At 41.3% G+C, this 26,183-nt stretch overlaps 1 protein-coding gene across 7 annotated transcripts in view; it reads left to right on the forward strand.

Annotated features, from left to right (window-relative positions):
* The window catches only part of LOC128769699 (A disintegrin and metalloproteinase with thrombospondin motifs 3), a 50,465-nt gene that overhangs the window by 18,952 nt on the left and 5,330 nt on the right, over positions 1-26,183 (forward strand). For 3 of the 7 annotated variants that reach the window (XM_053883640.1, XM_053883683.1, XM_053883693.1), the window contains 13 exons: positions 148-344; positions 4,402-4,485; positions 8,006-8,162; positions 13,190-13,295; positions 15,910-16,053; positions 16,178-16,310; positions 16,708-16,821; positions 16,929-17,077; positions 17,200-17,372; positions 18,165-18,298; positions 19,197-19,518; positions 23,808-23,971; positions 25,323-25,488. In XM_053883640.1, coding sequence (XP_053739615.1) covers positions 148-344; positions 4,402-4,485; positions 8,006-8,162; positions 13,190-13,295; positions 15,910-16,053; positions 16,178-16,310; positions 16,708-16,821; positions 16,929-17,077; positions 17,200-17,372; positions 18,165-18,298; positions 19,197-19,518; positions 23,808-23,971; positions 25,323-25,488 — 2,043 coding nt within the window. The remainder of the gene's footprint in view (positions 1-147; positions 345-4,401; positions 4,486-8,005; positions 8,163-13,189; positions 13,296-15,909; positions 16,054-16,177; positions 16,311-16,707; positions 16,822-16,928; positions 17,078-17,199; positions 17,373-18,164; positions 18,299-19,196; positions 19,519-23,807; positions 23,972-25,322; positions 25,489-26,183) is intronic. The other 4 variants (XM_053883657.1, XM_053883673.1, XM_053883665.1 and 1 more) reach the window with 4 other exon arrangements.

Below are 26,183 nucleotides of genomic sequence, written 5' to 3' on the forward strand. Positions count from 1 at the left end.
TTCGGAGCTCAAACTAATTGCTAAGTATGGATTTCCAAGGCTACATCCCATATATTCTGAAATAAGGCTGATGAGTGCCTGGCTTCACTTCACAGTTGTTTAGAATATAATCATCACTGTCGACTGGTTCTTGTTTGTGTATTGCAGTGACTGACTTTGGGATCGCGGATCTGCCAGTGACTCTGGATCTTGTCAACCATAAACTTTCCGAGACGGAGCGCAAGCGGCGGCACACCAAGACAGACGACTATAACATTGAAGTGCTTCTGGCTGTGGATGATTCTGTGGTGCGTTTCCATGGCAAAGAGCACGTGCAGAACTATGTTCTCACCCTTATGAACATAGTAAGTCAAAGTACTCGCTTTCTAAATAAATAATTTCCACACCATGTCATCTGTGTAAATGCGTTCATCACATGTCAGATGTAGCAATTTGCAGTATTATTCTTTCTCACTGCTGAGGTTAAAAATGTGTCTATCAATTGTTTTGAAAATTAAAAGTGGCTGCTGACTACATATAGACACTAGAATGGATTAGTGAAATCTAGCTGGAACAGACATGTGAGTCCATACAACAGCACGAAGAAGAAAATAACACCAGTTTATATTTGACACAAGGTAATATCACATCTTGAGACTGAGCTATCAAGTCCCATGTGAACACGGCAAAACATGAAAGTTGGCCTTCCTCCTATTGTCTTGTATTGTGTCACGGTGTTAAAATAGAGGCACAAAAAGGCCCACTTGATAATTGCTTAGTCGTCGCGATGGTCCGATAACGTGTCTACATGCTCTTGAATACATTGAATAAATTTAAGTTTTCCTTTTAAAGAAGTTGTGTTGAAGGAACTGAACCGGGTATTTAGAAGAGGGAGGTACACCTCTGTGAGGAAAATGCAGAATGGCCCAGGGAAACAATAACAGGGAGGTTATGGAAAGACCTGAGTAGCATCTTACTGTCTTCAAAGTTTGTCAGTATGAGTGGCTGGATTTCTGGAGACCTGGCCTGAGCTTGTTCAAGTTGAAAGGTTATTCAATAGATTTGACCATGCTACATCTCTCTTCCCCACCAAACAGCGACCACACTGTGACCACATGTAGACTGCAACAGTGAAAACAACTGGATTCAATAGTGACATCAGTGCAACAGGGTTGAGGCAATGAGCAGTGTCCAAATGCTGTTGTTTGTCTGATGAGGAAGTGGGATTCTTCCTTTACACTTGCTGCTATGTAATAAGAACACCTTAACAGCGCCACACGCTCATCCCCTGAACAACTTCCTTTCAGTGGACACCCCAGATTCTGCCACACAGGACTCCACTGCGCCGTAGTTCTCCATTATGTAACTGAAAGTCAATGTATCTAGCGTAAATGTTTTATAAAAACCTGCCAAGGCTGAATGAAAATGAGCCATTCGTAGCTGCAACACCGGAGGTGGAGCCTCAAATTATGTACTTACCTTAGTACGTATGTCAATAGTGGTTATTCTTATCCCAGAATGAATGATGAGGCATCAGGGTGAATGGTTGGGTACCGACACTGTTACACCCACTGGCACCCTCATTAAAAGTTCCCACGGTGCACTGTGTTTTCAGGAGCTTTTGAATGTAAACAATTTGCATCGTGCACTAAGCAATGTCAGATTCTATTGTGTCAGTCTCCGTGCACCTCTCACTCTGCTAACCTCCGTACACTTGCTTCACCGTCCCTCGTCTATCACGCCGCCCACTCCCTCCACTCACTAGCACAAAGCAAGTAAAGCCACTTGCCCATTCTTGACTCTCGCCCAGTGACTGCTGGGTTAGGCTCCAGCAGCACTCGCAACCCTGAACAGGACGAAGCGCTGGATAACTCAAGATGTATGTACTGTACATGACACCCAGAAAACTGCATTACTTAAGATTGCACTAATAAAATGCATGTGAACAGAATTTGGGAGTGAAATTAAAATTTCTCGTACCAGGATAATGTTGTTAGTAACTACCTTTGCCTGCATGTAGCATGTAGTCTATAACTAAAACTGTATTTCTATATGTTTCTATATGTTTGGTCATCATGCAATACAAAGAAAATGGGCAGTCGGGCTACTCTCTGCGTGTAACCATAGTCATTAACCATGACTACTAAAAGTGTATCGGCCTACTGCACTGGCACCTGGAGATCCATGACAGTGTCACCACTGATCAATAGCTGTAAGACAAAGGGGAACAGACATCCAGGACCTGGTCATTGAGATTGTGGAACAGCACAAACCCCTGGGTTTACATGAACTGTATACTGGATTGGCCTCACAACACAGCTGTCCTGTAATTCAATTCAGATGACTTACAACTCTACAAAATGTGTTGTCTTCCGGTCTAAATTTTTTTTTCCCTCCCACCTTCACTGAATGGGACAATACCAAATTTGTCAGTTAGACCCTCACTCGAGTTGTTTGGGGATTACTGAAGAGGTTAAAAAAAAACCCTCATTTGTTCAGGCTCCACCAGCTCCTACCACCGTAATCTACTTACACAGCCCAAATCCCTCAAGTCAGATTTTCACAGGACGCTGGTTTCACTCTGTAACAGTTACCATTTGGATCCGGCACGGTGGTCTGATTAACCCCACTAGATCAGTTAGGACGTTGACTGGAAGCTGCATGGGGAGGTCGTAGAAACCAGCAACGTGAATGATGAGTATTTCATTCGGATAATTTTATTTTCTTGTTGTGTTTGGAGTCAGGACCTTTTGAATGAAATGCAGGCCTTTTCGGTCGTGCCTTATCTGTGGTGGCTGAGTGAAAAATGAGAGTTGGAGAGAGAGAGCGAGAGTCGAGAGTCCTGGCTGCCCAGTTCCCGCTACATCCTGACTTTTTCCAGGTGTAACACCACCTGGAAAAAGTTCCCTGGAGGGGTTAATCACAGAACATCCTGTCTCCGAATAGTTGCTGCGGAGGTGCAACAATGGTGTTTCTTTCTTTTTTTTTTTTTTAATATGTCCATGTTGTTTCGATTCCCTACACAATCCCGGGACACCTCTCACTTCCAGACCACAGCTGCTACTCTCATTTCCAGCCACAACAGTCTGATCCCACGTTTCTCCTGGCTTTGTAATTACCACGCTAAACTGGGTCTGTCCAAATGCTAGATGTGCAACCGCTGCAACGTTATCTTTTATATAGTGAGCATCTTTTCCATGATGCCAAATACACAGCTCAAGAGTACTTGAGACATCTGGTTGAACCTGACGTCACAAGCGTTTAATGAGGAAAAATGAATTGTGTTAACCTTGCACCTTCTTTCGTTTCAACTTCCAGTTAAAGGAATGAGCCAGGTTCTTACATTATAAGAAAATGTATTTTACGGAACTGAAACCATAGTACTTTTTTAGATCATGATCCATGTATATTTTTTTCAAAGTTTTCTACTTATTTCTTATTTCGTTCATTTGTTACAAACAACCTAAACCTCTGCTCCAGTCTTGAGCATAGGCTGTATTGAACATCGAAATAAACTTCTCAACCAGGGCTTGTGCCTGTCACATCAATGAATCGGTCTGGTCAGACTTTTGCTGCATAGTTTCGATTGCGTAAAAGGCTGTTACCAATGTTCAGATGTTTTTACTTCAACATTTGATTCCACAGATGCTAGAAACGCATTGAAGCTGTGACTCACCATGAACATGTTGCACCCGCCTGCTCCCATATTGTGCGAAGCTTGGTTCACTGCACTCCAGGCTGCCACTTTGATTTCGACTTGAGTTTTGGATATTGTATATATAATTACATTTCTGAACTACATTAGGCTTGTCGGGTCAGGGTTTCTGCTACATGTAAAGGAGTGAGTTGCGCCGCCACGCTTTCACAAAAATGATCTCTTTTGTTAAAGATGAAAGCACATGTAATCAGACATATTTGAACATTTAAACGTTGAAAAAAAAACAGATAATACATAGCACATCATGGTGGTGATGATGACTTTGGGTTTTGATGTGTTTCCAACGGCAAAATCCTGAAAAAAAACGGGATTTTGCCGTTGAAAACAAATGGCGAAATTCTGTTTTTTTCTGTTGCTCGCGAATCTCAATTCACACACTTCGGCTGGACATATAAAGAGACAGAGCACGTGTGGATGCTTGCAGATTGGAGAGTGAGTTCCTTCTCATGATTAAAAACTAGACTTTTTATTGTCACCAACTCAGTAAAAGTCAAAACTTTCACAACTGACTCCTTGTTTCTCTATTGCTTCTTTATTGGTTGCATTCAGTTCCCTGATTTTCAAGTTTTAAAAAATGCTGGTGGAAAATCCTTTTCTTTCATCATGACGTTATTTGAAACTAAGTGGCTGTTTTCGCGGTTATTCTGGTATAAGGATTACATCCTAGTATTCATTCCAGTGATACACCTTTCTGCTTCTTTCAGGTTGATGAAATCTACCACGATGAATCTTTGGGAACCAGCATCAACATCGTCCTTGTCAGAATGATTATGGTCGGGTATCGACAGGTGAGCCTCTTGCCTCTTCAAACCGGAACTGCTATTACATCTTCCAGGAAAAAAAATATCAAGCTTTCTTTGTGAATGTTTTTTGAGCTCATTCAGAGGAAATATTTTCTCTAAGACCTATTTTAAATGTAGGTCTTCCAAACCATTCCATTCTCTCCTTCTTCTTCTCATATATCAGTTGGAAGTAGCTTAACTAGAAATATACTGTGATGTACTCTTCCATTTCACTTCTTTATGCTCTAATAATGCTGCATAAAATGAGATGAATAATAATAAAACACAAACTACATATCCACTAGAGTCTAAAAGCAATGCAAAATGAAAGTTAACAGCGTTTTCCAGATTTTGCTTGTTTTTACTGTTTGAACAGGTCTATGTTTTCACCAAGGACTTGTTTTGTTTTTGAAATACGTTCATCCATTTAGGTGGTCGTTTTAGGTGGTGTTCTTTCTTTTAATATTTGATGACAGGCCATTGAGAAGCCTGGCCTTGTCGGCACTGGATCTTCCTTTCAACAAATGTAGAGATTTCTGACATGAACACTGACATATATCAGAAAGGCCTTGAGTGCCAAAGAAAACCAGGAAATCAGGGTTTCTTTGAGACATCATGGGCGCTGTCGTGCATTTTTACCGTCTGTCATCGGATGTCATGCACATGTAGTAGCTTTGGATCAAAAATGAGCTGATCAAAAATATATATCACTGAAGTAGAGGTCACATAAAAAGACTGTCACAATATATTTTTTCATATCATTCGATATCAATTGTTCTTGTTTTTTTTTTTTTAAAGGTTTTTAAAATGCCAGTTTTTTTTTCATCAGCATCTGTAAGGAAAACTATTGAAAGCAAAAAGTTATTTTAACATTTTGTTGACATTCAACAAACAACAAAGCATGGTGATGTGTCTTTATGTGACTAAAAAGAATTGTAATGCAGCATGTTTTTGCCACCATTGGGCACCGACAGCTTACAAACCGGCGTATCGCTCGGAATCTGCCCGTACCGTCGGCATACAACAAACGTTGAGATGCCTTTTTTCCCCACAATATCTGACCGGCTGGCATCATCTGTCCTGCTTTCAGGTCCACCGTTGCTCATTCTGGTTATTATTTTTCCTCATCCCCTCGTGAGTCTTCCAGCACGATGAAAGTCGCAGAAACTGACATCATGTGCCATGGTGGAATGATACGTTGCTTGGTGGCTTGGTTCTCTGAGAATGTTGCCAAAAACATGAAGTTCACTGTTTTATATGTCTGGAAGGTGTTTTTTAGCATCATGTATCCATTTCAGTAAAAGCATCTCTTGTGGAAGACACATTCACAGATACTGATAGGGACAAAAGCTAAAATAAGGTCACACATCATTTGGTTGGTTTAAATGTTGCAGTTTGTAAATAGAAGACCAACAGCAGGCGAATACCTTTCAGTTCACAGTTAGTACTCTCCAAGTAGCTGGTATGGTACAAACATATAAACAGGTTTGCTTATGAGGAAAACAAATGTTGGTGATGCATACAATAAATATTGCTGTCATGCGTAGTGCAGACGTGGGTCCCCTTGAATACACCCGCTAAACATACACTCAATAAACACACATGACAAAGGACCTCATGGTAGGGTCACGGCTGCAGGCAGACATGAGGAGTCTGCTTTACTGGTTATTAAGTTGTGACATAAAGAGAATCAGGTTGTACTCATTTGTTCCATTGTTGTTGCAACACTTTTCAAGAAGCAAGAATCTATTCAATATACTGTCCATCTGGATCTTTTAAAATCCAGAGAGAGAGACAGATGGCAGGGATAAACGGAATAAACTGACCGAAAGGGTTCTAGTTCTGAAATGGTGAGAGACGGAAGGATGACAGAAAAGCTCTCAGCCCCCAAAAAGACTCAGACATTGTTAAAAAAATTGCGAAGAATGAAGACGCTGCCTTTGCCAAGCTTGCGGTTGCTTTTTTGTTTTGTTTTGTTCTGCGAATTGCCAGCCAGATGTGTAGTATAAAAACCCTCTTTAAGCCACGGCACACTTCATTCATTGAAAAACAAAATCCAGAGACACACCATCAATGGAACCCCAGCAAAAACGCATTTGTGTTTAGTCAAAACGGTATAAGGTCTCTTCTAATTTGTGAAAGTTGTAACAACTGACACTCTTATCATTTAATAATTACAATTTTTCAAAATCATTTTGAAATTCATTTTGATTTGAACTCACTCTCACATGTATTTTTATGTAATTCTTCATTTTTTTCTGTGTATATGAATGTGTTTTTCCAACACATGCAAATAACATTCCACAGGTAAACAGCCCTCTGATAAAGAGCACTCTGTAATATGAAAGGTTGCTGTCAATAAACACAGATCTAAAAATATCATGATGTTTTCATCAACTCAGTCCTTTAAATAGGTGTAGCAAAACACGAAATAGCTTATTGAAAAAGGAAATTAATGGCCGAAGAACCTAAGTTGGATGTTATCACTTTTAGTGGCAGAGTTTTGAGTAAAAAGATGAAATTCCGTTCTCTTATTATTGAACCAGCAGCTCCAGAACTGTTCAGGTACAGCATCTTCTGACGTGTTTTCATCTTCAATAAAGCAGACATCCTGGCAGATTCCTATCCACAGATTAGCCAGGAAAACTGTGTTTGGGTTGGTATACAGTTCCTTGTTCACCTTCTTTTGCATCACCTAATTTGCGTTTTGGGAAGTTTTGCAGACTTGTTTCATAACAGTAATTGTTCTTTGTGCCACATATTTGGTTCAGCATTTAGTTTTAACCAACTATTAAACATGGAGGCAAACCTTGATGCTGTACCATTGTAAATAAAGGCTTGAAGTCATGACGTCATGTTAACCGCCAGCACCGTTAACACTGCAAGTGTTTGGTGTTGCTGGTCTGACAAGGAACACTCCATCATTCTGCCGCACAGCACACTGTCTGACAAACACTGGTGTAATTTGTCTATTTTTGTGCATCAAATACTTCTCAATATTACGCCAGTCTTATCAAGACATCTCTGTAACTACATTTCATTGCTGCATTTAAAGCTTTTCTGCAAAAAAAATCCCCCAAAAGAAATGTCTCGTCTTTTATTCAATATCTTTTCAGTTCCATTGGCAAACGTTTCTGTTCTCTTCCCTATGCCTTTGTAATGAAGGTCTCATTGTTTCCTTGGTAACCAAGAATAATTGTTAATACATAAATGCACTATGTTGGAAATGTGTGCCCTTTTAACCCCCTTTCTAGTGAATAAATGAAATACTAAGAGGGCACCTTTTTTTTTCAAGAGTCTTTATCTTTGAGTTTATTTTTAAGTATACTACTGTAAATGTATTGTGTATTACATTCGCAGGAAAATATATTGTGGGATCCAACCTTGAAAATGACAAAACACAGTTAGCTGTGTTTACTCTTTCTTTTCTAGTTAGTGCGCAGATTGAGACATTAAGTTTAAAGTTAGCGTCAAATATGATGCCATGTACTGAGGAGTTGAAGAGTACTGTGTCTTGTCATTGCAGTCGATCAGCCTGATCGAGCGTGGTAACCCATCCCGCAGCCTGGAGCAGGTGTGCCGGTGGGCTAACACGCAGCAGCGTCGTGACCCCGACCATGCCGAGTACCACGACCACGCCATCTTCCTCACAAGGCAAGATTTTGGTCCCGCAGGTATGCAAGGTACTGTATTTCTCTCGATCGAGGCATGTGCAGTCTGAGTGCTGATTTCTGCTTCCGTTCACCAAGGGTTGGCTTCAAGTCTTGCCCAGGTAAGGTCAGTGGAAAGTTCAGTGTCAGCCACGCTACACTCCTACATGAAGCCCAGAACGGCTTTCCTAAACCTTGCTGACTTGATGTTGACGCCACCCTGGAACTGAATAATTGAGTTGTTCATGGTTTTTGGCATGTAGAGAAAAAACAGAAATGTTTATTAACACACTTTTTGTGTTTTGTTAATCTTCTTCTTTTCATGTATTGTTCCTGTCATCAAATGAGCATCAACCTTGAAACCAGAAATATACACTTTTTGTATTTGCTATTCAGTTTGTTATTAAAAGAAGGCTATATAAGCATGAATGTAACAAGTGGAGTACACATCCTGAATGGATTGTAATATTATGGCGACATTGATAGATATTAGTATTTGAGTATTCTGTGAAATATTCTTGTGATGTGGCATATTTGGAGATATTTGGAGAGACGACCAACACAGCGGAGGATAAAGAGCATTGCACCATTTAGCGCAGGAAAAAAAAAGCATGGAAAATATTGGAGACAGCAGGTTTGCCACAGTGGAGAAGTGCCCCCATTTTTAAATGTAAAAGATGTACCTAACTTATCCAGGACATGATGACAGTGTTCTGGTGCTGTGGAATAAGTGTTTCACTGCTGGTGAAAACTGGAAGATTTCTCGAAGCAGGAAAAATGTTGCAAATTCAATCCTTAAAAGCAACAATGTCTTATGATGTGATATTACAAGCAAGTGATCTGATCTGCCTATATTTAGCAGCCACAAAAAAAAAAAACACTGGCTGAACCACTGGCTTATTTATTTGAAGTTAAGTTCATAGAGTAAATTTATAGTATATTAGTTTATATAGTAATTATTTATTTATTTTTGGACATATAGTTTTGTTTTTGGAAACCGGAGACCTCAGACCGAAATTTTGTTGCCATAATATAGTGATATGGTTTTGTGCAATGACAATAAAGAAAATCTCAGCCTAAGTCTAAAATTACTTCCGATCTGTAAGACAGAAAGAGAGTAAGATTAAAGTACTCTGAGTCTATTAAGTGTTTCACAATAATCTGATCTGAACTCAAGTTTGACAGAAATGAATAGTGGTTCATGAGACAGTGTGAAATCATTTGCATTTGTTTTCCGTGCGAGTACATCGTCAACGAATAAGAACACGAGTTGTCATTGATGTGACTCAGTAGGAAATTGAAATGCATGTTGGAGCAAAATAGACGGTCAAGGCAAAGCCATGGAAAACATTGCTTTTATTGAGAAGCTCTTTTACCAAATGAACTGTCAGACAGTGCATATTGATGACCTCACCCACTCATTTTGTTGTGTGATATTTGCAGTGGAATCAATAAGGATAAATGAGAAACTCCTATTGATGTGAGGTTCCTTCCACGTCTTTGGAGAAGGTCATGCTTACCGAACTGAATAAATCAAAAAAGATAAATAAATAAAATAAAATGAAATAATTCTGAAAGAAGTCAAGTGGAAAAAAAGCCCTCTTCAACCAATATTAACTGATTCTTTTTGAACAACTGACATGGATCTTACTCATCAATAAGTGTTGTCATGCTCAATCCACATCGATGAAACCAGAAAGAATTCCTTCATTTCCCCATCATCCATCTTCTTCTTTTCAGCACTTCGAGTGAACTGTCAAGTAACTGAAGAGCACCACCCTGTAGCCGTCGCCTTTTCTCAGAACAAAACCTCTCTGTGCTCACATGTTGACCTGTGGATGAGCTAAACCTTTGAAGCACCTGTGTCATGTTCGGAGGACGACCTGAGGCTACCTGCTCTGCTTATCTCACCTCCGGTTGTTGCCATAGCTGCGCTTGTGTTGTGTCATAACACGACTCAGATCTGGTGGCGCTGTGTCCCATCCTCAAATGCAGACATCACACTCTCTTGTTAAACTCACAATTGATATATTCAGCACTTCTCAAAGCAAAGCCAGCAGAAGAGAAACTGTCTGATAGCACTTGTTTGTGGGTCTGAAATGAAATCACTGCGTCATTTTTCTTCCCGATGGACCACTTTTGTTCTCACCCATGACATCAGCCAAATATTTTACCCCGTCTGCTGTTGCTATGCCGTTTCGCTTATATGTGCAAAGCGCTCATAAGCTTTCAAAGGAATGTGGTCGGCACTTTCCTGACCCTTTTATCTGCCGCTCAGACAAATGTATCTTGCTCCACAGCACCTCTCGCATCTCACCCTTCGCACCATACTCCGATTTTAGAGCCTTGATGCCAACGAAACACAGACACATGCTGCAACACTGAACACAATATTATCATTTTAGTTTTGCACACAATTTTTATCAGATTTTGACGAGACTGTCAGGCCAGGATTTTTGTGTCCATTTGAATCCACTTAACTTCCTTAAACCGCTGCTGTCTAAGCAAACTGAACCACTTCACCTTTCGCCCGAGATTATGGGCAATGTTGGAAACGGATGCATGAAGAATACCAAACAAGCAATTTCGCGACCAAACAACCCCATTGCATATCGTTTATATACAGGACACTTTCCCTTCTACAGTTTTTGTGTGAGCTCCAGTGTTACAGCAGCATTTAACAAGTCAGTTTTTGCAGTGCGTCTCATGAGCCAACGCACCAAGAAAATCTTAGCTAACTAAGTTTTGGGATGTTATGTTGTCAAGATGCAGTGGATGGAAAAAGTTTTCGGACAGCCTTAAAATTGGACACAGTCTCAAATATCATCATGAAAAAATATTTTTTTGTGTTTGAAAAGGTGTGGCTGCATCATACAGACAAATAAATAGATTTTTTTATGGTTTGTTTACATGAAAACTAACAAAACTAAATCCATTACAGCCATCACTGGAGGAACGTGAATGTCATCAGATAGATGTGGGAAGCGAGCGAGGATTAACCCAGTATGAAAAATTGTTGATAAATGATGAAGGAAAACGACCTCAGATAAAAGGCAAAGTACTAGCAGTGGTGATCCATCCGTTTTGAGTAGAGGTAAAATATTCAGAAAAGTCGCAGTCATCACTTTGTTATTTCTGTTTGTTGTTGTTAGACCAACAGCGTGTTCGTAAATGCTGACAGAAAACGAAAAACAATACACGCACAGTCGAGCGAAAGTTCAGAACACATAATCAGAAGCACAAATGGATGTTTTTTGAGTTTTAATATCGATTTTAAACATAAGAGACAATGTAGAACTGCCAAGATAAGTTGGCTAATCGTGATGACATTGACAAACAACAGCGTGAAGTGTCAACTACATATATAATTTATTTAAGTTTTTAAGTTTTTCTTAACTGCCACCGCAATGTCGGCTGTCTTTCTTGACCCACTTGGCTGTAGCAGTAGTCAAGGTCTGTCATGTCTGATTCTGGAGGATCTAACCTGTCCTCCAGGTAGCAGGCACACAAGCCACCCTCATTCATATAATCTGTGTTTATAGACAAAGACTTTCTTCCTTGATTTTGGCAGGGAACAACAGTATATTACAGCTTGTTTGTGCATGTGTCCGAGCTCCACTGAAGCTTCATTGAAGTCACCTGCACTGTTCAAACTATTGCCAGACTAAGGCAATAAAGGGGTTGTCTGATCCGTCGTGTAACTGTGTTCCAGCTGTCTCTGTTTCTTTCTTTACAATCCATTCCACTTGTAATGGCGCCAAAGTCCCACAATGCAAAGCGATACGCCGTACGTTCACATTCTCTACAATACAGTGTCAGTTTTCATCCCGGTCAATGTCAAAGTCAACAAATAACATAAAAAATGTGTTCAAAATTGATCAAAAAATAAATGAAGCATCACACATGAATAAAAATATTTAGTTTAGACATCAGCTCAATTTTCAATTATATTAACACTCATGGTTAAATAAGTCTTGGTTTACGTTACGCGAGTGCCGTAATACCGGAGTAATACATGTTTTAAGATGAAATGTCGTCAGCCATCGAGACAGTTTTGCTTACACTTGATTAAAAATAGCCGTCCTTGTTTTGTCATTCAAACATGCTCCAGCTCCTCAGTTTTGTTTTGGCTTCCTCAAACATTTTCCATCACTCATCGTCTCCACCATCGCAGCAACAGCACGCGGCACACGCTTTTAAAGTGTCATTATCATCTTGACTCTCATCATCATCATCATCATCAGCTGTTGCCTGCCGCATTTTCTGCTTTTTACCTGCATGCCAAATAATCGATGGTCAGAAAGCATGAAGATGAATTAACGTGCTTCTGATTTCAACCAACACTGAATCGCTGCACACCTCTTGATCGAGTTTTGTGTTTTGTGTGTTTGTGCTTTTGCCTTTCAAACAATTTGCCTCATCCAGCCGCTCCAAGCCTTGTCTGCTGGGAAATGATGGCCCGGTGACTGAAGAGCCGATTCAACATTTGCTCTGGCTGTCAGGAGCTTTCAGTCAAGCCAGTAAAAAGAGCTTTTCAGCTCTTTATCGATTTGTATTATTAAAAAAAATAAAAAAAATGAAAGCATCATCGCATTCAGCAGATATTTGTGTTTTGAATCGCTCCAACTCATCCTCATTGGATGCTTAGGACGTTTTTATGTTTTACAAATGGTAAATACATTCATAACTAAATCACAGTCCAGCTGAGTCATGTTTTGTGTTCAGAGTAGCTGTAGGCTGAAAATAAATCCTATATATTTCCATTTGTTTTGACATTAACCAGTTTCTTTCCTATCAAAAATACATTATTAATTCACGAAAATGATAATAATGATAATCTATTATATAAACCTTAACTCTTTTTGTGCAAATAGAATTTGAGATGAGGTAATGTCAATTCAGTATCATGTTTTATTAAAGCTCATTAATCCGATTCATGGCATGCTAGCATACAAGCTGTCATTAAAATACACCGACGGGTCAGTTCACATTCAATTATCAAGCCTTTCACCTGCATTTATCGCCGAATTTGACGACTGGCTTTCATTTCTGCTGCTCAGGTTACGCTCCAGTGACTGGAATGTGCCATCCACTGCGGAGCTGCACTCTCAACCATGAAGACGGCTTCTCGTCTGCCTTCGTGGTAGCTCATGAAACCGGTCATGTGTGAGTAACATCGATGATTGTAGCAGCGGCAGCAGCAGGCTCTCTGCAGCCATCTACAATTACTGGTCTATTTTGAAGTGCGTCTACTGCGCCAGTGAAAAAGCTCTTCGTGGCATCCAACAGACTAGTGTGCTGCAGGAGTTTTTAAAAGACGTTGCAGGGTTCTTAGGCAAGTACAAGTGCATTTGGAAAGGGCAACACATGTCTCGAGTGGTCTGCCTGAGGCTGCCGGTGCAGTCTCAACAAGAAACTTCCTGATGTTTCAAACCACTGCCTATGTCGACAGTGTGCCATTCTGTTTGTGAATGGTTGCCATAGTGTGTTTTGGGATTACCATGTGCTTCAGCAGGGCTCAGGAACCTATGGCTCGTGGGTTTTATCACAGTAGAATTTGAAATACAGTGGTACCTTGGTTTTCGAAGGTCCCGGACTTCGAACAAATCGCAGTTCAAACAAAAATTTTCGGATTTCGAACGAAAATCCAGAATTCGAACGGCCCCGAAAAAAGCTGGAAAAAACATAATGTTTGCGGACCGATCAGCTGACCCACGATGTGCTTTGTTATTGTGTATAACGCAGCCTCTGTATGCAGACGTGTCCCGTTAGCTACATTTACTGACTATTTTTCCTTCATATTGAGGTGTAAAACCTTCCCTGTCTCCGCACTGGACCGTGGTAGAGTGTCACAGGGGAGGTGCTCTCCACACCTCCGAGGCTGGAGCGCTCACTCCAGGGTTTGATGTCCTGTTGTGGGCTGGAGCTGGGACAGGGATGAGGCGAGTCTGGGACAGAGTGTTACTTGGTTTATGACTTTGTCACAGCCAAACTGCACAGAAGCGCACATTCAGAGCTGGACACGCACCGGGCACCTCTTCACTTCTGGAGAGACGTCACTCACTCGGCAACCCCTCCCACATGCAGCGGCCACACACATAGAGGAACAGCGCACCTGCAGCAGACACTCTACATTCACTCCTACAAAAGACTATTTTAAGGCTTGGAACACATTATTTCTTTTTCCATTCATTGTAATGGGAAAAATCAATTCAGATATCAAACAAATCGCTTCTGGAACGGCCGTCTGGAACGCATTGTGGTCAAGAACCGAGGTACCACTGTACTGTCATTACTGAGACTTGTTTCCCTGACTTGAGCCTAATGTATCAGTTCTGTTCACCTGCTGGAATATTATGTGAAGTTAACTAGCACGACTGCAGTGCAGTCAACCAATCGCAGATGTAGATAACTAAAATGTGGACAGCCGGGCAAACAAGCTTCATGCAGTCAAGAATGAACCAGACCAGGCTCATAGGCGGCCTTTATTAGTCCCACAGTGGGGAAATTCAACAGATGATATTACAGGTTCTTTATTGACATGAAAGTGCCAACCTATCTATGTCTAGTTCTATGTCCATATCTATTGCGACCTCTTCATCTTCCCACTTCTATTCTGCTCCTGGATCTCACAATGGCAAAGGAAGAATATCTCCTTCCTCACTTCTGATTGGCTAGAATGAGTTATTTTGAGAGTTATTTTGCAACACTTGACAACTCATCTCAATGCATTTTCCTCTGCTCAGCTACTTACCTCAGTTGCTCAGCTGCGGGTGAGTAGATGGCTGAGCTATTTACCGCCTGCTCTGGATGTGAGATGATGTTGTCGTGACCAAATTAAATCGCCAATCTGGAGAGAGCTATTCTAGCAAATCAGAGGGCGGGAAAGGTGCGACCTTGCCTCATTGGGAACTGTTTACTCTAACTGAGTGTATTGTTGTGTGTGATGGGGCCAATGCTGCTGAATCCTACGCAGGACCATTACCAGTGGAAGTGGATGGATGATCCACAAGTATAATAAGCAAACGTTTTTTAAGGATTACATAAACTTTTTAAATACGCTAAATTGTTATTAAAATGTCACTCAGAGTCTTATTATACTCCAACTTTGTTGGTCTTCCTTTTCTATGTAATAGTATTCAGTACTGCAGTACTACTTCATAGAATTATTATTATTAAAATGTTTGAACTTTTTGACTCTCTCAGTCAAAAATGTTTCTGGCCTCTGTGCTACAGACTTGTGAAATGACTGCTACATGTGACATCTCTAATCTGTGTGGCAGTTCAAGAATGAAAGTCAGGCGACATTTACATTTGTGGTACAGAAATGTGTAATTTGTGGGATGACTACACTTATTTAGTGTACTTACGAGTACCTAAGGATTTGGTGTCACTGGTGCAATGTTACCCGTATTTTTGCATCAGTAGACAACTACATCAAAGTTGTCTTTTTTGGTGGTCATTTGTTTGACATGATGATGCACAATGTGGAACTCTTGCACATTGGCATAGTGTTATTTGATGTAAGAGCCAGACTCAGTCCATATCTGGAAGTGTGTGTCAAGTGTAACTGTAGGATTACATGAGAGTAACCCCAGTTCTAAGAATACGCGTGATGCCTTCCAACCATTCGTGAAGCTGCGCTGCAGGGAGGAAGCTCATATGAAGTAGACCGGGAACACAGCACCCTTGAGTCTTCCAAAGAAAAATATGTCATCTTTTAATCATTTTAAATACAAATTCAGCTTTGAGGAAGCTTCATGACTTATTTCTGACTCAGGTTGGGGATGGAACACGACGGTCAAGGGAACCGATGTGCTGACGAGACCAGCATGGGCAGCATCATGGCACCACTTGTCCAGGCCGCTTTCCATCGCTATCACTGGTCACGTTGCAGCAAGCAGGAGCTCAATCGATACATACAGTATGCCTCCCCCCCAACACCATCATTCTCCTCCCTTCCCCCTCTTCCTGGTGTCTGCAAACACCAGCTAAATCTGGTCTCAATATCTATCGGTAATTGGTGTTTGTGTGTTGTTCCCCTGCAGCTCTTACGACTGTTTGTTGGATGATCCCTTTGAACACAAGTGGCCCAAACTCACAGAGCTGCCCGGAATAAATTACTCCATGGATGAGCAGTGCCGCTTTGATTTTGGAGTGGGCTATAAAATGTGCACTGCAGTAAGTACTTCTGACAAGCCGCAGAGGTTAGGAAGACATTTTTTTTCTTGGTTTAAGATTGACGGAAAATCCAACATGTAAGTGTGCCGCAAAAAACCTTTTCACCACCATACAGTATTCATTCTCTGAAACCTCAGCCCTCTACATTACTTTATAGGTTTTTAAAGGGGGGGAATGTATGTTTAATTACATAATAAATATTATATATATTTTTGTTATTACTGTAATCTCTCCTTCAGTCCACTGTTCGAGCAGAAGTCTTGAATACAACAACATTAATATTAAGTGTGTGAATAACTGCATTAATCCAATGTGTATTTGCCTGCTGTCTGTCAGTATAATGACTTCAGCCTGACCACTTTAACAAGTCTGCTCACTATTTTTTGTGACTCTCTAGTTCCGTACATATGACCCCTGCAAACAACTGTGGTGCAGTCACCCTGACAACCAGTACTTCTGCAAAACTAAGAAAGGTCCTCCGGTGGATGGCACAGAGTGTGCACCCGGGAAGGTGGGTTTTCATCATCATTTCCAGAGTTCTGGAGGTTTTGCAGTGGTGGTGGATTGATGTTTGTTTGTTTCACTGACCCTTCCTTTGCTTTCTCTCAATGGTCCCAGTGGTGCTTCAAGGGTCACTGCATTTGGAGATCCAGCCTACAGCCTCAGGGCCATGACGGAAGTTGGGGTGCATGGTCAAAGTTCGGCTCGTGCTCCAGAACATGTGGTGGCGGTGTTCGGTCTCGCAATAGACATTGCAACAATCCCCCGTGAGTCTGCTCCAGACGATGCAGTCGTTTGAGGAGAACTAAACTAAACTAAACTAAACTAAACTAGACACAAAATAGCTGAGTCTCAGTTCTTATTGACGCCCACCTGATGTTGTGTTCAGACCGGCTTACGGAGGTCGAGATTGTCCCGGTTCGGCCTTTGATTACCAGATGTGCAACACCGAGGAGTGTGCCGGCCCTTATGAGGACTTCCGTGCTCAACAGTGTGTCCAGAGAAGCAACAAATACCACAACAACATGAAGCACACTTGGCTACCGTACGAGCACCCAGATGGTACGTGGTCTTCTGAGAGTTACATTGGAGAAAAGCCAACACTGCAGCAACCAAAAAAGGGCAGGTGCTGGAAAATGACCAACAATGAGCATGTCTCTTAGCTGACTCGCAATAAGGCTCATGATTTTAAGGTTGTTGTTGAGCTGAACCCAGATTACAGAACAGACTAGTTTTGCTTGGGTTTGCATCATGAGGTCCTTCAGTAACAGCATGGACTCAATTTCCTGCAACTTTTTATGGCAAGGTGTTGATTCAGAAATGATGAAATGTTACAAAGGTGAGAGGTGTAAATTCAACACCACTTTTCTGTCACTCCAACGTGCCTCTCAAGTGAGTCCCAGCCTGTGAGTCATCAAGTGTTTTTCAGCCCATCACCATAGCAAAAGAAAATTGTTATCAATTTTCCCTTGCTCATCGACTGCATCACATATATGTCTTCTTCCTTTACTTTTTGTTTTTATTCACAAAAGGATGAGGAAGTTATGTTCACGCTGTCAGTCATGACTTGCTGACCACGGGCTTGGTTTAGTGCAGACTTGATATGGACTTCCACCCAGAACTAGGGTAACCTGCTGGGTGACTTACTGCATGGAGCATTTCTTGTGTTGATATTGTGTCCCTACATAGATGGTGAGGTTGAGGTGGTGAGGTAAGTTCACCACCCCTATGAGGTTTTATGTGTTGGTGGAAACTCTTCATAAAAATAGGCAGAGATCTCTAATGACTACAATCCAATTTTACCTCAGCTGATGGTTCATTTCTACCTTCTTCCTGTCTGACCTTTTTCATCAGAGAGCCACAAATGCGAGCTGAGCTGTCGATCCAAAGAGACCGGAGAGGTGGTTTTTATGAACCAAGTGTTGCACGACGGCGCTCGCTGCAGCTACTCCGACCCTTTCAGTGTGTGTGCACGAGGAGAGTGCCTGGTATGTGCCTGGAACACTCATGTAGAGCTTCGACTTCAAACCAGTTCAGTTACATTGGATTTCTGTCAGCACCAGTGTCTGCAGTTACACGCAGTGGAGATAAGTCACACTACTGAGTAATGCACCTCCGTGACAAGGGGTGGCGCCGTGAGCTCTTCGGTCCCTCCGGTTCCTATGACCGTAGAGGAAAAGCAGTCGGAGTTGACAGATAGCGAGGAGCCGTCATTGAACTCTGTTGCAATAGTTTAACTATGAAGCCGTCAGCGTCATGGAGCTGTCGTCATCTCTGTCTCTGTTGTATTTGGCACTTACTCCTTTGCCTCTGTCCAAAAAACCTGAATACCCTGACACTCCCACATTAAGTCTATGTCTTTCTGGTAACTGGGGTCACGTGTCCTCATTAACAGAGGTGCACTGTCCCTCATATTTAACTGTACTTCAGTGTTATCCATGTCATATTGTTAAGTCAATACTAACTGCCAAGTCCCCACATGGTGATACCGATTTTTGTCTCACTAAACCACACACAAAAGTCACTTTTTTTTTTTATTAATTACACAAACCTACTACACAACTATAATGCTGACAGCACTGTATAGAAAACACCTTTTGAACAAGAACAGTGAATGAGTCTGGTATTAATCTTGGTGTGATGTCATCCCGATATTGAGTCAGTAGAGTATTTCCACCACTTCCAGTGATCTGGGAGCTCCTCTATTTTTTTTTTTTTTTTTTTAGTGAGTGCAGCTTATATTCAAAACAAAACAGAATTCACAATTCAAAACAGTCTGAGAACGACTCGTGTCTACTATGAGACTGTTATGATAGTGACATGAAGCTGTGCAGCTCACCCAGTCTGTAAAGTAATAGAATCATCTCTGACCTTCTCCTCCTGCAGCATGTGGGCTGCGACAAGGAGGTCGGCTCATACAAACAGGAGGACAAATGTGGAGTATGTGAGGGCGACAACTCCCACTGTCGCACTGTGAAGCTGACCCTCACAAAGACTCCCAAAAAAAACGGTAACAGTTGTAACAGTTTATTTCATCTCACTCTGTTCACTGCAGCCTGTTTCACAATTTATTGGTTTTCTTTGCCTAAGGATAGTAAAATCTCCCGCTGTGTCTCTGTCCTGTCAGGAATGCTGAAAATGTTCGACATCCCCATAGGAGCACGTCACATTGTAATAGAAGAGAATGAGACATCCCCACATATTATTGGTGAGTGCTGATTTCAAACATGAAACACACTGTCATTGTCATCATTGTGGTTATGCTGTATGCAACGACAACAACACTTCATGGTGCTGTCATCACTGTGAAGTCAGCCGTCAGAGTTGCTTATTATCCTGTGAATTGGGATGTGAATTGATAAGATTTTAACAATTCCGATTCCATTGTTGATACTGCTTTATCTTATTGATTCTCTTACTGATTCTCATTGAGAAAAAAAGGAAGTGAAACAGGTCAATTGGGATCAACAGATTTGGATATTGCATTACATTTTAACAAGTCAATTTACGATACAACTTACTGTGAAAGATTAGAACAATTTTCAGTTTTGGAAATAAAGAAGATATCTCTTTAAGCCTTTTTAAGTTTACTGTGTTGCACAAAATCGCACAAAATGTCATTTAGAGTTCAAAAAGCTGTGTGGATGTAGCATCAGTGAAGCAGGAATGTGCCATGCCTTCTTCATGATCATACATTAGAAGTCAAACGTCCAGGTCTGATCTTGTTTAAGCATTAACCCTGTGACGTTTGAACCATGAAACAGTTGGCAGAGCGCTTCAGTCCATTAAAACAGAGGTCTTTATTGGTCGTTGAACAATTTAAAAACATCAATATACATTAATGTATCGCATTTTAAACGTCTGCGTATCATACTTAGCAGGTCTGATTTCAAAGATGTATAAACATATAAAATGATGCGTTCAGTGTAGCTGCCTAGTTCAGTTTCGGTTGTTATTATTGATGAAGGACACGAGACAGACTGGGGACACTTCTCTACGTCACTGTAAAAACTGTCTGACGTGTGTGACATTATTACAACTGCTAGCGGAATGCTAACTGACATGCTAGCTGTCACTGCCAAAGTCACTGATCAACCCTCAATTTTACCATGACGTCGAAGGGGTCCGGTCGTCCTAAAGCTGCATCATCTCTGCAAACAAAACAAAGGTACACATTAAGAAGTAGCATTTCTTGACAATCCCAAATTTGTCCCTCTATGACTCTATTCAGAGTCAGGTTAAGTCTTACATTTCCTGTGGCACCTGGACAGCCGCCCCTGATCACAGTTTCTGTTGTCAATTTTTGTGTCTCATGTCTCATTCTAGTAAAAAGTGCCGTCTGTCTCCAGGTGGCATAGGCCACGTCTCAGGAGCGTAAAATCACGGCCATGACCTCAATCTCACATTTGGCCTCAGACTTTGGGAAATCACCCAAAACAAGATTGTGTATGCCAGCTGCCAAAAATACGTTTTCTCTGAGTGGTGGTCACATGGCCCATAACTGCTGGTCCTCTATAGCGAAAGAAGCCACTGGGGGTAGCACAACAATCTATTTCGGATGCCTCCCGGGACAGGCAGTCAGTTTTATTTAAGTGGGTGGAGGCTCTGGTGCAGACCCAAGATTTGATGAAAAGACAGTCTGAGTAGGCCTGGGGTCACCTCAATATTCTTCCACATGAGATGAAGGAGGTGTTTGGGAAGAGTCGTGCCAGAAACCTGTAGTAGAGTGACTACTGGCTTCTGTACCCGCGACCTGACCATGGAGAGGCCGTGCAATATGAACACATGGATAGCCCTGAAGTGGAAGGAAAAGTGGATTGTAGTAACTCAGCACTCTAGAGAGTCAACATAGTAAGCATAGTGCACTACTCAGTTGTTGTATTTGAAGCAGCCCAAGCCTTATTGAAAGCCCTGACGTGACACCGCAACAATACAGTTCAACAGATTTTGTTTAGTGCATGAACGTTTAATTCAGGTAGATATTTAAATGATACAGTCATAGCTGTTGGGTTTGATAACTGGTGTTGGACATGCCTTTTTCTGGTAAGGATTCCGTGCTGATCCCTCCAGTATCTGATTTTATCGTGGTTGCTTTTAAAGCATCAGTCCTGCTAATGATCCAAAATGTGCCTGCTCTGAAGCCTCAGAAGTCTGCGTGTGTGCGTGTCCCTGTGTGTCTGGCCACATGAGTGCAGCTCAGTGGTTGGCCACGTGAGTTCCGCAGCATAGTTGCATTGATTTGTTGTGGGCACAAAGAGATGTCAGACTGGACTTCATTTGTTGTCAACAATGAATTAAATATTGGACAGATTTCTATGTTCTTGTTGAAATGTAGTGTTTAATATGAGGATGGCTGACAGGGACAGCAGACTCGTCTTTCCTACCCAACACACACACGCCGATTACATTGAACTTCTTTCTCTTTGGGCTTCTCCCTTTATCCTCCTCCATCTCACCCTGTCCTCTGCTCTCTCTTCTCTCAAACCTACCGACCTCATGTCCTCCTTCACCACCTCCATCAATCTCCTCTTTGGCCTTCCTCTCCACCTTCTGCCTGGCAGTTCCAACCTCAACATCTTCCTACCAATATACTGCCTATCTCTCCTCTGTACATGTCCGAACATCTCCATCTAGCCTCTCTGACTTTGTCTCCTACACACCTGACCACATGTGCTGTCTCTCTGATCTACTGCTTCCTGATCCTATCCATCCTGCTCACTCCCAGAGAGAACCTCAACATCTTCATCTCTGCTACCTCCAGCTCTGCCTCCTGTCTTTTCCTCAGTGCTACTGTTTCCAAACCATACAACATTGCTGGCCTCACCACCCTTTTGTACACTTTCCCTTTCATCCTTGCCGACACCCTTTTGTCACACATCACACCTGACACATATCTCCAATTATTCCATCCTGTCTGCACCCGCTTTTTCACCTCTTTCTCACACTCTCCATCACCCTGGACAGTTAAGCCTAAGTACCTAAAATCCCCCACCTTCTTAATCTCTGCATCCTGTAACTTCACTTGTCCACTTGGGACCCTCTCATTCACACACATGGATTCCGTCTTACTGTGGCTAACCTTCATTCCTCTCCTTTCTAAGGCAAACCCCGACCTCTCTAGCTTATCTTCCACTTGCTCCCTGCTCACACCACAGATCACAATGTCATCTGCAAACATCATCGTCTAAGGAGCTTCTTGTCTAACTTCATCTGTCAACCTGTCCATCACCATGGCAAACAAGAAGGGGCTCAGAGCTGAGCCTTGGTGCAGTCCCACCTCCACCTTGAACCCCTCTGTTACACCTGCAGCACACCTCACCACTGTCTTACACCTGTCATACATGTCTTGCACCACTCCAACATACTTCTCTGCCACTCCAGACTTCCTCATACAATACCACAACTCTTCTCTTGGCACTCTGTCGTATGCTTTCTCCAGCTCCTTCTGACCTTCTCTGTACTTCCCCATAAACATCCTTAAAGCAAACCTCTGCCCTTAGTCTTCTTTCCACTACTCTTTCCCACAACTTCATTGTATGGCTCATCAACTTTATCCCTCTATAGTTGCCACAACACTGGACGTCTCCCTTGTTCTCGAAGAGGGGCACCAGCACACTTCTCCTTCATTCCTCATGAATCCTCTCACTCTCAAAGACCTTGTTAAATGTCCTTGTCAAAAAGTCGACTACCACCTCTCCTAAACACTTCCGCGCCTCCATTGAACAATACAAAATATTCTAAAGAAATGAAACAAAGGTCGTTGTGTACATTTCAGTGGTGGGACTTTAACAAGTTAATTACGATTCATTAATTACATCATTATTACGATTAATTAATTACAACAATAAAAAATACATTTTAAATTTTAAAGTCAGACCACACAGAACCTTTGTAAGTGCAGGAGTTCCTGCTCCACTGATCCCACTGATGCACAAGACACGCGGCAGCTAGGATGATAACCACAACAAACATGGAGGAATGTTTTTTGCTACAAAATGACCAGGGTTTCCACTACTCTGAATGTACTTGAAATTCTTATAAAATTGAAATTCTCATCCAAATATTTTCAAGACATTAAATGAGCTTTAGTTTAAATAAGGTGATATAAAAACTTGAATTTAGCCACCATCCTGATTTATTGTGCTATTGTCAAACTGATCCAAAATAAACAATATTTTGTTGTTTAAATGTATGTATGGGTCCATCATTTGATTCAGTAATATTCCAAATTCATTCAAGATGAAAAATGTGACTTCTTGTGCCAAATCTTCTTATACCATTGAACTGCGATTATTTAATCACAAATTCTCAAATTAACTAGATTTTTTTTTTTTTATGGAATCCCACCCCTAGTACATTTGTTTTAAGTCAATTCCTAGTAAACCTTTCAAGCTGCGGTTGAGGTCTGAACTTACCCGAGACTTCATCAGTGGTGTGTGAGTAATCTGTCAGATTAGAGGAGGAATGTGTTTTTATTGACGCAACGTACCTTCACAGCTGTGAAGAATCAGGTAACTGGAAACTTCATCCTCAATGCAAAGAGTGAGGAGGCTGAGGCCAAGACCTTCATCGAGAGCGGTTTGCAGTGGGAGTATAGCGTGGATGACGGCAAGGAGACTCTCAAGACTTCTGGTCCACTGCACGAAGGAATTATAGTGCTGGTGAGTCTATTTTTTTTTTAAAAATTTTTTTATAGCTCCTGACTCAAGTTTCTCTCCAGGTGTCCTAGTCTTCAACTGTTTCAGAATGTAGAATGAGAGCGACTGAAATTACAATAGCCTTATTTGATAGTAGTAGATAGATCCATACATAAATATGTTTTTTATCGTATGCTGTGTTATTTCAGAAGTAATGGTATCTGATGGCACTTGAGCTCTTTATAGGAAACATCATTAAAACACGGAGGAGTTTATTTTTTACCTTAGCAGGAGCAGGGAGAGTAGTGGGTGACAACTTCCTGCTCAGAGTAGCTTGGCACTTGAACAAACTCACCGGCACCATAGTCGATCATGACTAGCCAGCACAAGATTCAATGGTGAGATATACGTGTGGAAAGAAATTAAAGCCATTACTGGAAATACAGGTGCCCACACGTTCTGTCAACCGAGAGCTCCAACGCGGCAAGGGGGAAGCAGCCCCCTGGAGAGCTCCACTGTGCCCATTAGTGCATGACTAACTGTGTATGTGCAGAGATGAGTGATGGTGACTCAGAGTTCAGATGCAGACTTGTCAACCTTCTGAAATTGTTGAAATCTAAATTGAGAAATGTAAAGGAACAAACACAAATTAAGTGCTGCTGGAGTTGGCCTCCTATTTAAACTCATCATATGCCAAAAAAATAGACACATGCGCTCTCACATTGACTGACTGACTAGTTATCATTCATTCATCACTGACTGCACAGGGGATCAGAGAGATGAAAATATATATCTGTCTTGGAGCTGACGTTTTGGAGGATGACGATCAAAAAGAATACCAGATTGTTGGAATTAACAAATAGTAATGGTAATTATAAATTAAGTTGTGTAGCCTTAATGATAATGATCATAAGAACGATGAAATATAATATTAATATCTTAGCACTGACTTCATTTAACTTCAATTTATATATATATATATATATATATATATATATATATATATATATATATACACATTTGTGTATTGAAATACAGTAGAAATTAATGTGAAGAAAATCCTTTATGTTGACCAACATTTCTTGGTTATCAAAAATGTATATTAGTGCATTTAATATTCATTAAAATCATCAAAACATCACCCCCTTGCACACATTTGTTCATTCCTGTTGGTTCAGACTTTGAAGTCTGTGGTTGGCATATGTTTGCCAATGAAGGACTAATGCAGTGGAAAGGTTAGTGTTCTTCTGAAGAGCTCGACGTAACAAGAGAACAGAACTTTCTATGCTTGAATAAATGATTCAGTGTTAAAGCTGGTTTGATGTGTACTGTATAAGCAGTCGAGGCATGAGTAGCACTGTGACGTCTTCCTTAGATCATTCCCCAGGAAGAGGACGCCAAGATCAGCTTGACGTACAAGTACATCATCCACGAAGACCTGCTGCCCCTCATCACCAATAACAACGTGTTGTTGGCCGAGCTGGACACTTATGAGTGGGCGTTGAAAAGCTGGTCACAGTGCTCCAAACCCTGCGGCGGAGGTCAGTGGCACTGAGTGGGAATCACAAAAACAAATTTTAGTCGGCGCAAAACTCTACATGGAAAGTTTGTGTATCATTGTGTTACGGGTTCCTTTCTCAAAGCCAATCTAAATTCTGTTGACACAAAGAGCATGATGCCTTCAGACTGGTAGTCGAGTTGGTTTTGTTGACAATTGACAGTATTTTGTCCATAAAGTTGCTGGTGTGGAGTCTCTTTTTATAAGGAGAAGATGTGGTATGGGTTACGTGACCAGAGCATTGTTGCTGCTCAGTTGATGACCTGATACTTGATACACCCTGAAAGGGGCCTTATTCTTTTTCCACCTTGAATCATGTAGGGTTTTAGCAAGATAATACGCTGTAATTGCACTCAGTTTTTCAATGTGTCGAGTTTTGCACAAATTGTACTTGGTATAAATAGCTTAGTACCACTCATGCTAAATGCAGTTCTCAGTTTTTTCAAGGACCGTGTCTGTGTCTCTGTGAATCCATCTTCACTAGAGCTGCTGCCCTATGTAGAAACATGCTTCAAATTTGTTTTGAATGAACAAAAATTGTTCATTCATTTGCATTACAGGGACATATAAGTTATACAAAGATTATATGAAGGATTACATGGTTCTGCTATGCGTTCACATAGCAGGAACCAGGAACCAAATCAAATGGTTCTGGGAGCCTCTAGGAGTTCCTTTTTC

Source organism: Synchiropus splendidus, chromosome 1 (assembly GCF_027744825.2).
Source record: "Synchiropus splendidus isolate RoL2022-P1 chromosome 1, RoL_Sspl_1.0, whole genome shotgun sequence".
In the NCBI taxonomy this organism is placed as follows: domain Eukaryota; kingdom Metazoa; phylum Chordata; class Actinopteri; order Syngnathiformes; family Callionymidae; genus Synchiropus; species Synchiropus splendidus.